Below are 13892 nucleotides of genomic sequence, written 5' to 3' on the forward strand. Positions count from 1 at the left end.
AACCATGTCAAGTATACCGCTAAAATATGTAATTTTACTTGTGAATAATTACTAATGTAAAAATTGCTGATACCAGAAAGTTATTATTAATATAGTTATTTTCTCTTTCTAATATTATTATTTTCTTCCATTTTATTCAAGGCGATTTTCAGTGTCTCTCCTCTCTTGATCACCAGTGTTGGAAAAGAAAAGTGGGTGTGGTGAAAAACAGTACCAAAGCCAGACTCCATTAGATCAAATATCACAACGATCCTCTACTAAAATTCCACTCCGGAAGCCACTTTTCAAGTCTCTTTATTTTAAAAGCTTGTTCGTTGACAAAGACAGATACAGAACAGACGGAACAACGTGACATTTCTGATCAAACGCTTGGTCCTCTTCAGGCCGTGTCCATGTGCTTCACGCTCTCGTCCACCAGCTCCAGCTTCAGGGGCTCCACCTTCTCTCTCAGGACTGCAGTCGTGCCCGGAGCGAACTTGTATTTAATTTCCCTGAAAAGCACATAAACACCAGTCACTGTGAGCACAGGCGTCTCCAGGATTGCAGGAGGACGGCGTCCCTCCTCACCTCAGATCCATGGCTTTGTTTGTGAAGCAGGGTTTCTTACTTAGGAAAGAATCCCACCCTCTTTAGCCATTCATCTAGCAGCACTTTTGTTTCCAGCTATCATCCCTCTTTCAAAGAGAGTGGCACTCTGGATCCAGGAAGCCTCACCTCCATTTTCCTCCATCTTTGTCTTCTCCCATGCCTTCCTTCCTGTTTTCCATTCCCTTCACCTAACCTCTTGTCCCATCCCCTTCTTCCCTTCCCTCCCTTGAGTCCTTCCTCCTACTTCAGTTTCCCAGTGCTTCCTTATATCTTTGCTTTCCTTCACCTTTTGTCTCACTCAGTATTAATTTTGACAGCAGAATTTGATTTAGATTTAGTCAAAGCCTTTTGACTAAACTGCAAATTTAATTGTATCCCCAATTTTGTCAAATATAAATTGTTTAAGTCTTACTTTTAGTATTTTTAGTCGACAAAATATCATGAAAACAGTGCATTCAGTCGACTAAAACAATGTTTGTAGTGGAATATTTTTTATTTTTTAGTAATCGCGGTTTTCTGTTGCGATGATTAAGTTCATTTTTTGTGTGACACAGACATTGGTATCAGTTTGTTTTAATTCCACCACACCTCAAGTGAATGTGTGTCTGCACCACTGCACATCATGATCTCTGTGTGTGTGTGACGCCACGTCACTATGAAGGTCAGGACCTACATTGTTTTCTTCAATAATTCGGACAAACTGTCAGAGGGACAGAGAGTCAGGAGGCGGCTATTTGTCCTCTCTGTCCTCATATTGAAAATACATTAGGACAAAGACACGTAATGAGGCAGGAGACCGCGAACATTATGGTGTCTGAGCTTGAAGATGGAGGTGAGGACGTGAGTCTCTCACAGACCCAAGTGAAAAAGAACATAAACGTATGCACGTTTCCCGTCAGATTACAGCGAAATAACAAGTGAAATACACTGTTGCCTCTCCACAGGCTGGTTCATCGAAGCCTCGGTGGAGTATTGGCATAACGGCCGGTGAGTGATCAGACTAGCAGGTTTATAAACGCCTCATGATCGGTAAGAGTCATAGTGTGGTAGTGGTGTTTTGGCCAGTTGCGCTACACAGTTTCTTGTTTAGCTTCTGTGTACATGGTGTCCTTACCACATCGCTGACTGGTTCTTCTGTCTAACTCCTCCCACCTCCGCAATCATAACTAGTTCTGATTCGATGGTCTGATGGTCATTTGCACCTTGTTCTAGTTTGTTGATGAAAATGTTGATACATTTCGCCATCGCCTTTGTCCTCATGAATTAATTTTTCTATTTTCTTCAGTGCTAAGATAAGTGACCAGATCCAACTGGCCAGAGTTCGGCTTCATCCTGGGCTCACCTGGTGACCTTAAATTCCGACTCTTGGTACGGACGGATGTAGTCGATTCCTTCCTTGGTGATGACACAGATGTCGATGTTGTGTCCAGAGCCGAGGTCACTCATGATTCCCGCCTGGATGGCGGCACGCACCAGCTCCTTGGCGTCCTCCAACTGTTGGACAAGTGGAGGTCAACATTGGGGAACCGAGGGAGTCCAGACCGGGGATCGGCACTTACCTCGAGGTCGGGTTTGAAGCCGTCCTCGAGGATCCCTAGAGCATTGAGGTTTCCAGATCCTAGATAAACAGAAGTCGCGATAAACCAAGCTGAGGAAGATGTTTGTCCCTGAGGCTCCTCGTCACTTTTATAGCTCACTTGCTCATTCTACTAACTCAAACCCTTACGTGACCCTGACGTCATCACATCTCACTTTTCATGAAGCTATGTGAAATGAAACGGCGTGATGGCGACAGCCACCTACCCATCGCCAGGTAACGGTCTGTCGTGACACTTCCGTACGGTCCAACTGTGTAGAGGTGGCTCCCGGTGCAGTCCACCCCTCCAAGGATGAGGCTGGCGCCTATGCTTCCGCGATACCTGTACAACATGTCCTGCAGAATGTTGACAGCCATGACGATGCGGGGTTTCCTCCCGCTGTTCATGGAGAAGATGGTCAGGTTGGAGGAGAGAAGGTCGGTGGTCTTCTGAGTATCCGCCGCCGTTCCTGCGCCACAACAGCTGCGGACCAAAAACTCCAGTTCACACCTTGTAGAATTGACTTGGTCCGACTCGAATATCACGCACAAGGCGTCCTTGTATTAGCAATACTAACATAGCACCATGTTGTACCAGCCAGCTTTCAGGACAGTACAATATCACCATGTTTGATGTTTGTGTTTATGGTTCAATTCCCCCTTCAGCTTTTAGGCTACAAGTGTGTTTCAGCCTGGACCTTTAGCATCAATGCTGACCATGGTCATGTAGACGACTGTGGCACATCAACACAGCGAAACAAAAGCTGCCAAGCCTAAAGAATTATGATCTTTCATTAAGATCCTACATCATACGAGTCATTGGTATTTGGTATTGTATTGAGTTTCATTTGCACAGTAGAGTCTCACATTTCAGACCGGTTGAACAGGGTTTCACTTAAGAGTGGCGGTGGCAAAGGGGCACAAATAATCTGAGTGTGATGTATGTGGTGCAGCCGGATAATCGTGTCGCAGAGCACCACACTCCCAAAACCCACACCCACAGGTGGAGTCACATGATCACACCAGATAATGAAGTGGAAACATGACATAACAGCAATATGGAGGAGGACATGATGATAGTCATTTCCTGAGTTTTTTTTCAAGGGTAGAATCCCCCAAAGAAACATTATAATCACAAAATCTTAGGTTTTTATTTTTGTCAATTCAACGAATGTCCAAGGAAACCCTGCTAACCAGTACGGGGGTTGAAACTCAAGACAAAAGAGGAAAGCGCAAGGACGACCTTGAGTAACGCATAGGACTGGAAAACCTGAGCAAGGCTCAGTTCAACATGTTTGAAGCTCATGAAACTTACAATATATTTGGGGCAATGTAGTGAATCTTGGCGCACGCCTTATCAGCCACCACATCGCTGGACGTCGCTCTGGTGTCGGCGCCCAACACGACTCCATCCTGTGGCACCACATCAGAAGTAAGTTAAAGCGCTGCGACACTAGTTTTTCAGTACAGTAGGCCGCTGGCGATTCAGCATTCATGCGTTTTTGTGAGGAACATGTCCACTATACTTTAGCAGAAAACTCATATATTCATGGCCGCAAAAAAAAACAGGGAACATAGTGACAAATTATTTTTGACTTCATTATTTTAGCTACCGTGTAGCGGATTTGCTACACCTTCCAGAGCAACCCATCCTCACTCCTATGGCGTAATGCAGGCCTGGCTAACCTGAGGCTCCCGAGCCGCATGCGGCTCTTTGCCCACTTTCATGCGGCTCTTTACAGAATGAGCCACGAACTGGCTGTGATTTTGGTCAAGTTGCTATTCAGATGATTGTTTATACAGGAAATAAGATGAAAAAGTGAGAGCTATTCCAACAAAATATCAAAATATTGTTCAAAGACTGTGACATGAGTTTAACTTTGGAACATAAACAATAAACCTGGCTGCACGTGCTCCCCCCCGGCTCAGAGCAGTTTCAATGCCGATGTGATCCACGGTCCTAAGACCGTCATCAGATCCACGATCAACACGATTTAACATGACCTAGTTCCACGTTTCACTTTGTCATTCCCTAAACTAAATGTATGGCATGTGTTTCACCTATTATTCATTGTGGATCATCGTGGAGTCGTCGTGTTTAATTCAGTGGAGCGAAGATGAGACTGTCCAGTCTGCAGCGTCGCTCACATAACACAGACTAGGGTGATGTTATTGGTGACATGAGGCACGTAAAAAAAAAACTATATATATATAGAGAGAGAAAATATAGAAGATAGCACACATTTCTATCGACGCCACTTGATATTCCGATTTTAAAATGTATGAATTTTAAAAATACATGCACAAGAGACATATGCCAGAAGCGAAGCAGCAACCACTATACTGCCGCGAAGTCACGTGACCAGCTGTGTGCGGTGGCTTCTAGCCTCTGACTGGTTGGACACCCCTGGCGTAATGTATTGAGGTTGGGAAAGTGGACTTTTGCGTCCTATACTGACACTTAAGGCTGCTTTCCGCATTGCACGTTGACGCAGAAGTTTCAACGTATTAAAACCATTTTCCTTGCTGTGTCAAGGTTCAAGGTGCAGTGGAGACGTTCGGAAGCTCTCTTCACTGACTTGGCCTGGAAGTTGCTGACGGCTATGTCAGGGACTTCAGATAGCCACTGACACATGCTACATGTAGAGTGAAAAGAGCGCCATCCCATGGCTTACTTGACCCAACCTCTGTCTGTCTTTAGCGTGATGCACCACCCACAGCGTCAGCATATGCCGCGGAAGGTGGAACATGTGCTTCAGTTGAAAGCCTAATGTGACAACATGGATTCTGAATCTAAAGTATTTAGGATAACAGTATCGGATATAGGGAGCGTTGCTTTAGGTACCAAAACAAGCGGTTGTAGGGAGTGTTCGAAGTATTCGCTATTTCAGGTAATTCCAATATATGTAGGCATTATCATTTAGCACCATGTATATGCTATGTTTTTTTAAGCAGTGATTATTGTAATATTTTTAAAAACCTATTTTGTTGTCATACTTCAGTGGTCAACAAACAGAAATATCTATCTGTATATATTTCACTGTGGCCCACAGAGGGCCACAAAGATACAGGCCATGGGCCACATGTGGCCCCCAGGCCACACATTTTCCAGGTCAGATGTTAACAATGAGTGAAAAAAGGTTTATTCCCAAAATACGCATAACTGAATTAACTTAGACATGAAAAGACTGAATGACACATTGACCTGGATGTCAAAAAGCTCTAGTACCCGAAGACAACAGATGGTCGCTCTTCGAGAAAACGGATGAAATCGAAGCAAACTCACCTTAAAAATAAGGCCAGCGATGGTGGTTCCCGTTTTCATCGGTTTTGGTCCTTTAAGAGCTTCATCAAACGCTGCATTTCTGCATCAACAAATCATTGATTCGTATCATCAAGACTGTTTTTTCCGGTACTCCACCACTTCAGAGCCAAATCCGAGGGAGACACGTGACTTAACAGGCCCTTTCATTGATGGAGAAGCAGCAGCTCTACTCAGAGTCTCAGACCGTTGACACTCATAAACACTTCACTCACTGAACCAGAAATTCTCTGATCCACGCCTTCAAATTCCGCTGAATTCATTGATATTATACATTAAATCCACCTCCTTTAAATCAGACTCAACTTAACTGTTCAGCACCGATCAGTATTGTATGTTACTTTATTGTAATTGTACGTTTGTAATAGCGCAAGAAACACACACCGCTACAGTCAATAGTGAGGCTGTTTGGCGATGGCTGTGTACAAATAACAAAGAGAATTACGGTGATATTAAGACTATGAGAGAGAATGAAGTCAAACTATGTCTTTTTAAACACAGAACACAAACGTCAGCGGTGTCACCAAGTTACTTTCACTTTTGCTTACGTGCTCGTTAGACCGATCCGTACTCGCTTTTCCGTCTAAAAACTCTCACCTGGACGTGTTTTCGAAGCTGAACCCAGCAGCCGGAGTTTGCAGGACATTCGACAGCGCCATCTCGGACCCAACCCGGTTCTGGTTCTGGCCTGCTTGTGGTGCGCGTTTGGCGTCACGCCTCCGAAATCCCTTTCGGTTTTGACCTGAAAATGGAGGATTCGCGGATCCAAGGAGTGAGCACCGGGGTGAGTGAGGGAGTCTGAACAGGGTCAAGTTGATCTTAAACCCCAGTAAATCTAGGGTGGGTTTGTCCCAAAGTCGCGTGTGTCAGCAGCGATGGGTTTCACTGCTCAGCGAACTCGGACTCGCGAGTTCGCTCCCGATACAGAACCCCACCGGCTGAACTATTATTCGGACGTTTAACTTCAACGTATGATGATGAAAACGGTGGTGGATGGGACGTTTGTCGACGAATTCTCTCTGTGGCACCTGTGATCACGTGGCTGCACCGATGACGATTGGAATTGAATGTTGAATACTGTCATTATTAAAGTCAGAACACCTACTTAATTCATCACTTTTGTAGTTTTGATGTTGCTTGCTGGTTCCAATTGACAGTACTTCGCGTGAAAACAATATAATTTTTTATATTTATTGATTTACATTTGTGTATTCATTTGGAACTTTTGGTGGTTGTTTTCCATTAGTGTGACACCTCATACCTTCTCCTGGCTATTTCTTTGACCGGAGCACAGCAAAGTACAGTTTAGTCCAGCCATCTTCCACGGCTGAGCCAAGGCTGGGTCGAGGAGGCAGCTGCTGGAGCAAGGAGGCCCAGACTTGCTTGTACCCAGAACCACGGTCAAACAAGAGTTGCCATCTCTCCTGGGTCCTAGCTCTGCCCAGGACCTCCTCCCTGCTAGACATGTCCCAGAGGCCTCCCTCAAAGATGGGTCCTTTCCAGATGAAGAAGGAGCCATATTTTAAGCCCAAATTAGTCTGTGAATCTTCAAAACTGAAACAAGGTTTATTGTTCATCATTGCGGTTCTTCATCATCCACGCTGCTTCCTCATGACCTGGATTTCAGGGGTCCATCACTCCAGTTTACATTTGGTGATAGTTCCAAAACGGACAGTGAATAGTGAAGATGAAGAGGCAGTTTCTGTTAGTGTCGCCTGTCTTCTTTTTCTCTGCTCGTAGAACAAAATAATGTGTGTGATGAACGGTGGAAAGCTGCTCACATGTAACCAAACAAACCTTGCTCTTCTTCAGACCACTCTCCTGGCAGCCACCTTCGACGGAGGTGTCGTGATCGGCTCGGATTCCAGAGCATCCATCGGAGGGTGAGTCCTGCTGCCTAGTCACAGCCCCTGCTCTCGACAACGAACAAGGCTCTGTTGGACTTCATCTAGACTCGGGGAGCTTTTAAAACCAGGGACTCTGTCCCGGGACCAGGTCGTTGTGATTGTTTTTCTCCGTCAATGCTTCATGTCTCAGCTGACTTCAGGCGGACCATGACTCCTCGGAACTGACAGAGAAATAATGGGATGAAGCTGATGTTTAGAAATGTGTTCGAGCTCAAGACTGACTTCCTTGACAAAAACCAGCTCGACACAAAAGGGCTAGGCTGCACAGCAGGGGGCGAATTAGACTCAGTCCACCCAGGCCAAAGTCCACAGTGTGAAAATCCCCTCAGTTCCGGGCTAATGGTGTTAGTGACAGCGATCATTCAGTCACAAGTTCTTCTCTTTTCAGGGAATATGTGTCAGCGAAGACCATAAACAAGGTGATCCAGGTTCACGACCGGATCTTCTGCTGCATGTCGGGCTCGCTAGCTGATGCTCAAGCTGTAACCAAGGCAGCCAAGTACCAGCTTGCCTTCCACAGGTGGGTTTATAACATACAGTCAGGTTTGAGGGCTGGTTTACAAACAAACCTGTTAGCTATGTTTACAGTACGTACAGTACGTGGCTTTGTGAGTATTTTCACTGAAATAAAAATGGATTTCAGGATGTTAACACACATTTAGTGTGTCAAGAGGAGGAATTGCTAATGGAAACATTTAGCATCCGCTAGCTGAGTTTGCAAACCTTTACTCATCTGTTCTGTGGTGCGTTCATGTGCGTATGTGAAGGACTCATCCTGTATAATAAAGCTCTTGTCAAACTTAGGTTAAACTAAGAGGTTCAAATATCATACTTTTAAAACGCTTGTTAACCCCGACTGTGGGTGTGGAAATTTAATTTCTCATGGTTGGACGAGGCTACCTTGTTAATCCAGTTAGCAGCTCAATTAGGCTCGAACCAGGTGATCCACACCTGCGTGAGCTTCTCCTCAGGAAGAAGTGAAGATGAACTAATAACATTCTATGCAATCGAGAAGTGATTTATTGGTTTAAGGACGTATTTATTAACATCACAGGAGCATTAACAATGTAGCTAAGCAGTTCAGGCCTTGTGGCCAACTGACGTACGGCAATGTTAAGTGAATATTTTATAGCAAATTCAACTGTGCTTCTAGTCCGGCAACATTTATTTCTGCCTGGAAGCATATTGTCCATCAGCCTCAGAGAATGAACAACACGTTGCCCCTATTTTAAATCCCCATCTCAGCACACAGGAAGCTAAAGAGTTTAGCTCGAGCAAACGGCAACCAGTGACTTTTCCTCTTTCAACGTCACCAGCGTCCAGATGGAGCGCCCCCCTCTGGTGATCGCCGCTGCGACGGTGATGAGGGAGCTGTGCTACAACAACAAAGAGGAGCTGCAGGCTGGTTTCATTACAGCAGGGTGGGACAGGAAGGATGGAGCACAGGTGGAACCACATGCAGAAAGGTTCTGTCAGCAGAGTCTCCAGCTAAAGGCCTCTCCTTTCAGGTGTATGCCGTGGCCATCGGAGGGATGCTGGTCAGGCAGACGGTTATGGTGGCTGGCTCCGGCAGCACCTACATTTATGGCTATATTGATGCCAAATACAAGCCAAACATGAGCAGAGATGAGTGTCTGCAGTTCGCCACCAATGGTAACGTTTGGATTCTGTGTGTGTAGAGACAAACAGCTCTGCTTTCTTTCGCCTTCCTGACCTGTTTCTCTGCTTCACTTCCTCCTGCCAGCTCTGGCTCTTGCCATGGGTCGGGATAACGTCAGCGGAGGCGTGGCTCACCTGGCTGTCATCACAGAAGCAGGGGTGGAGCATGTGGTCGTGCCTGGCAACAAACTGCCAAAGTTCCACGACGACTGACGGCGAGCAGGAAGCGGCTCAGACAGGTTTATCTGGAACGTTGCCACTTCTGAGGCGGAGATAATCTCCAACAGGGAAATGATTTATAATAAAAAATATGACGTGTATCAGTTTGCTCTTTTATTGACTGTCGCCTCTGAGGCGGCCTCTGGTGTTCGGGCGCGGTGACCTTTGACATGCCCAGAGCGCTTCACCTGATAACTGTTGTGGGCGTCACAGAGATCCGTTGGGAAGTTGCTCCAACTCCTATTTGAACTGAGGTCAGAGGTCAAATATGGGCGACTGTGGCTCAGGTTTTTGAGCGGGTCGTCCGTCCGATCAGCTCAAATCCCACTCAATCCCAGTAGCTGTCTTGCTTCCTCTCAGGGCGAATGATCATGGTGGTCCGAGTGGCTGTTCGGCCCCAGCTGTGGCTGCAGACGTCACTTACCAGCGTGACTGAAGCATGAATGGATGATAGTTTCAGTGAAACTGAGCATTATGAACAGCTCGGTCACAACAGCTGAAATGACATCCCTTTTTTTGGTTGGTGAAGGGGACATACGCCTTGGCTAAAATCAGGTAGAAACACGTCAACCTATGGGTCACATGCTTGCTCTACGTTGTATGATGAACGATGTTCTTTTGGACATCTGTTTTCCAGCTGAGGTCAACTAAATTTCAGCAACCTGGCTCGCTTCATTCCTGACAGTGTGATCCCAACCCCACACATCACCGTGGCAACCAGACCCAAAGAATCAGATTCGTGTGTCAAGTGACACAGCAGCTGCCTCCTGCTGTTTGGACTGACTTTAAAAATAAATAAAAGTCTGCTTCACAGTGAGGGGAATGTGAGTTACCCCCAAGTCCTCAAGACAGGTAGGTTGGTGTGAGATAGAAGTTTGATCCGTTGGCAGACTGGTGATAATAAATTGATGGTAGATTAATAATTAAACTAACGGTTAGATAAGCACAGAAATATCCAACCATTATAAACCACCACACACAACTCAAAACTATGAATCAATTAAGAAACATTCATAAAAAACTGTCAATATTTCCAGGTGGACTTTAGAGTACTTGAGCGTGGAAGTATATCAGTACTGTCACCGCATATTTAGCCTCCAGGACTGGAGGCACCTAAATGTCAAGAGGAAATAAGATCAGAAACCGACCACAGCGGACAGACAGGAAGTTAAGCATGGAAGCAACTGGAGGTTCATAGTCACCACTTTTACCACTAAATTAGGGAGAAAATGTGAAGTCTAATTTCAGCAACCCATATCTGTCTATGCCCAACAGAACAATCGACTTTGTATTCTGAATAAAACATCTTTTAATCTGTGTTTTAAACGGTTGCATTCACGTTAAGCAGATACTGTAGTTATCATATAATATATATAAAACACTTAAAGGATTTGATTTGACAGAAGTGGCCCAGTTTCAAATAAGGTTTGGACCAAAAACGGCTTGTTCTAGTCATTCATCTACGAATTAAACACTTTTTTTTTTTTCAGTTTAAACTTCATAACGACTCTGGCAGCGACGCCACCGATTCACTTTCAGTTTCGCTCCGGGTCCAACATGGACGCCGCCTGCTCCCGGAGTTAAGCTCGCTCGGCAAATAATAAAAGTGCGGTGGTTCGATTTGGGCGCAGACTGAGTAGTTTCCTCACATTTCTGACTCCCGCAGCCATGACGCAGGCGGTGAAGACCGGGGTGAGTACTGAATTAGACTTGACGGAAACGCGACAACGACGACAGCGACATTACTATACAGATACATGTCACGAGCAGGCTCGTGTAATTCATGTTTACAACGATATTTATGCGCAAGCCCACCTCCAGTTAGTCAAAGACTGAATCAACTGTGTTCTAATACTTCGCCAAAACACTGACTTCAACGTTTATTTTCCAAAATAACGAGAAAAACTGCAACATTAGCCGTTAAATAAACTTTTATATATGTGTATTTCTTTATGTAACATAGTATTTGAGTGAAAAACTGTGGCATTTCCTAATCAGAAATGCCAAAATAGGAATATCAAATGAGTTATAGAGCAGTGAGGTTAAAAGATCCCTATAGATGTGTGTCTGTGTCCCTATATTTTGTGTATCTGGGCGTTTCAATAGTTTATATCCCATAGAGCCTCAGCCTGCTGCAGTCTGAGAGGTTCTCCAGCCAGAGTGGGATTATATCTGGAATGTGTTGACTCTTATAGCTACAAATGTTGCAGTGCATTGTGGGACTTTATGGTGTGTTTTAGAATACGTTTGTGTGTCAATATTGCCAATATTTTGTGTAGTTCAAAGCTACATTGCTGTCGATTTAACCTTCTCATGATCATATTTATTATGATATTTTGACTCACTTGTCTGCCACGTTGACTTTTCTCATTTATCAGCCACTCGCGATGTGGGTTTCCATCTTCATTGTCAGCTGACCTCTGAGTCCCTCACAGTTGACTGAGCTGTCAAAGCTCTATTTAAGGGAGATTTGTGTTGTGTGTTTCTACAGACGACTGTGGGTGACATACACTGATGTTTCATTTTTCATTCTTCAGACGACGATCGTCGCGATTGAGTTTGATGGAGGGGTGGTGCTGGGCTCTGACTCCCGAGTCTCCGCTGGGTAAGTTGCACTGTGAACCCGCTGACCTCACATCACCTCCCCAGGACCGAAAGTGTGATTCCTTCGTCCCTTCTTCAGAGAGACGGTGGTGAACAGGGTGATGAACAAGCTGTCGCCGCTCCATGACAAGATCTACTGCGCTCTGTCGGGCTCGGCGGCGGACGCTCAGACCATCGCAGAGGTGGTCAACTACCAGCTGGACGTGCACAGGTCAGAACCCTATTGTGCCCCTCACAGTATTGGGAAGAGGTGGTAGTTGTACTATGAAATGTGAGTTGTGTAAAAGTAAAAGCAACAAAAACGTACGCTTAAAAGCTCTAATGGCAAAGTTTCAGTTAAAAAAGCCATAAAATCATAAATAAGATGATAAAAGTAACTGAAGAGTTCATTAATAAAGACAAAGTTTAAGCAATAAAAAGAGTTCTTTGCTGACAAATAGACCAGCAGCAACCATAGTTTAGCTGAGTATCTAACTGTCAGACGAATCATTTGCATCTTTTGTTTGAGTTTCATTTGTTGTCGACTTTTGTAGCCCTTTTAATTTTAACTGCACTATTCAGCTGGTTCTCTTCATCCTCAGAATGATCCACGGATATGATCATTCTAAACATGTAATTGCTACACCTCTAATGAACAAAAAAAAAAAAAAAACATTTTTATAGTGATAGATTTGTTCCGTAATATTTCCCCCTTTATTTTCTTTTTTTTTTTTAAAGACAATAATATGTGCAACAGTAATAAAAAAATATTAAATGGGAGATAGTTTCCACAAGTCTTTCAAGGATATTGTGTATTATTGTGTATATTGTGTGTCATTTGTAACATAGATCATGCTAATAGTAGCACATTGAAAATGACCGCATTACTAGATTGTAACACGACACTACATCATCTCCAAATATGAGCGTGGAAATACTGTAGAGGTAGAGCGAGAAGCAGTCTGAAGGTCAAGATCAATTTATATAGGACACAGCGAGTGCTGAGCGCAGTGCTTTACACGCAACAGTAAAAGGACGTGTACAATTACAAATACAGAAGAAAATGGGCATTTTTATAAACCTTGGATAAAATAGTATAAGAACACAAAATGATCCTGTGGGTTTGACGTTGAGTCTTCTCCTCAGTATTGAGATCGACGAGGATCCGCAGGTGAAATCGGCAGCCTCCCTGGTCCGAAACATATCCTACAAGTACAAGGAGGAGATGTCAGCGCACCTCATCGTGGCCGGTTGGGACCGGAGGCTCGGAGGGCAGGTGAGTGCCCGTTTCACTTGAGAGTTACTGCTACTTTTACTTTAAAAATATATGGTTGTGTTGAGAAAACACCCTCCTGTGTGTCCAGGGTCATGACATCACGCTGACAGCCATCCTGTCTAGAACAGTTTGGGGGTCCCCCCTGCCCCAACTTGATCTTGCTGCCTTCAGGTTTAACTAAGTTCACTCTTGATTCCAGGTTTACGCGACCCTCAACGGCCTGTTGTCGAGGCAGCCGTTTGCGATCGGGGGCTCCGGCAGCTTCTACGTGTACGGCTTCGTGGACGCGGAGTATCGGCGCGGCATGAGCAAAGCCGACTCGCAGCAGTTCGTCATCGACAGTGAGTCCGGTCCCAAGGCGGCCGCTCCTCGTTCTTATCTCCACACTCTTTCACCTCCTTGGCTTCTGTCTCCCTCACAGCTCTCGCTCTGGCAATGGGCCGCGATGGCTCCAGCGGGGGCGTGGCCTACATCGTCACCATCGACGAACACGGCACAGAGGAGAAGGTCATCCTGGGAAACGACCTTCCCACTTTCTATAATCAGTGACAAACCAAGCAGCAAAAGAAGAGACGTTTCATCTGCAGGGGGGAATTGACACTCAAATAAATGCAGAATTTACACCAAACTTGTCTGGTTCTTTCTCTCCTTGACTTCACAGTTTACCCACAGAAAGCTAACTAGCAACAAGTCGATGCTTTACAGTCTCGATCGAGCTTCAGTCAACCCTCTGTTTTTGGCACTTTCTTTGCGGAGTTGGTT

The 13892-nt window shown here is 45.0% G+C and overlaps 3 protein-coding genes across 3 annotated transcripts; 2 read left to right on the top strand and 1 right to left on the bottom strand.

Moving 5' to 3' along the window:
• Positions 1-284: 284 nt before the first annotated feature.
• On the bottom strand, positions 285-6440 carry psmb13a (proteasome 20S subunit beta 13a). Its single transcript, XM_053863160.1, has 7 exons — positions 6084-6440; positions 5451-5529; positions 3480-3577; positions 2392-2648; positions 2148-2206; positions 1931-2082; positions 285-491 (listed from the first exon to the last, which is right to left on the bottom strand). Exons 1-7 carry the CDS (start codon positions 6143-6145, stop codon positions 380-382), a joined length of 819 nt encoding a protein of 272 aa, XP_053719135.1. The 5' UTR covers positions 6146-6440; the 3' UTR covers positions 285-379.
• On the top strand, positions 6048-9372 carry psmb12 (proteasome 20S subunit beta 12). The gene is made up of 6 exons (XM_053863161.1): positions 6048-6270; positions 7299-7369; positions 7782-7913; positions 8710-8839; positions 8902-9046; positions 9138-9372. Exons 1-6 carry the CDS (start codon positions 6235-6237, stop codon positions 9263-9265), a joined length of 642 nt encoding a protein of 213 aa, XP_053719136.1. The 5' UTR covers positions 6048-6234; the 3' UTR covers positions 9266-9372.
• A 1435-nt stretch (positions 9373-10807) lies between these two features.
• psmb9a (proteasome 20S subunit beta 9a) lies at positions 10808-13748 on the top strand. The gene is made up of 6 exons (XM_053863162.1): positions 10808-10963; positions 11809-11876; positions 11955-12086; positions 13001-13130; positions 13330-13471; positions 13552-13748. Exons 1-6 carry the CDS (start codon positions 10940-10942, stop codon positions 13677-13679), a joined length of 624 nt encoding a protein of 207 aa, XP_053719137.1. The 5' UTR covers positions 10808-10939; the 3' UTR covers positions 13680-13748.
• The last annotated feature ends 144 nt before the right edge of the window (positions 13749-13892 follow it).

This window comes from Synchiropus splendidus, chromosome 4 (assembly GCF_027744825.2).
Source record: "Synchiropus splendidus isolate RoL2022-P1 chromosome 4, RoL_Sspl_1.0, whole genome shotgun sequence".
NCBI lineage: Eukaryota > Metazoa > Chordata > Actinopteri > Syngnathiformes > Callionymidae > Synchiropus > Synchiropus splendidus.

Excerpts from the sequence above, each read along its gene's own strand:
- psmb13a (XM_053863160.1), bottom strand. The coding sequence starts at position 6,145 with ATGGCGCTGTCGAATGTCCTGCAAACTCCGGCTGCTGGGTTCAGCTTC. Across the intron at positions 3,578-5,450 it reads TCGCTGGCCTTATTTTTAAG|GATGGAGTCGTGTTGGGCGC; the intron begins GTGAGTTTGCTT and ends GTGGTGCCACAG. Across the intron at positions 2,083-2,147 it reads GCTTCAAACCCGACCTCGAG|TTGGAGGACGCCAAGGAGCT; the intron begins GTAAGTGCCGAT and ends CTTGTCCAACAG.
- psmb9a (XM_053863162.1), top strand. The coding sequence starts at position 10,940 with ATGACGCAGGCGGTGAAGACCGGG. Across the intron at positions 10,964-11,808 it reads CGCAGGCGGTGAAGACCGGG|ACGACGATCGTCGCGATTGA; the intron begins GTGAGTACTGAA and ends TTCATTCTTCAG. Across the intron at positions 11,877-11,954 it reads GACTCCCGAGTCTCCGCTGG|AGAGACGGTGGTGAACAGGG; the intron begins GTAAGTTGCACT and ends TCCCTTCTTCAG.
- psmb12 (XM_053863161.1), top strand. The coding sequence starts at position 6,235 with ATGGAGGATTCGCGGATCCAAGGAGTGAGCACCGGG. Across the intron at positions 7,370-7,781 it reads TCCAGAGCATCCATCGGAGG|GGAATATGTGTCAGCGAAGA; the intron begins GTGAGTCCTGCT and ends TTCTCTTTTCAG. Across the intron at positions 8,840-8,901 it reads ACAGGAAGGATGGAGCACAG|GTGTATGCCGTGGCCATCGG; the intron begins GTGGAACCACAT and ends CTCTCCTTTCAG.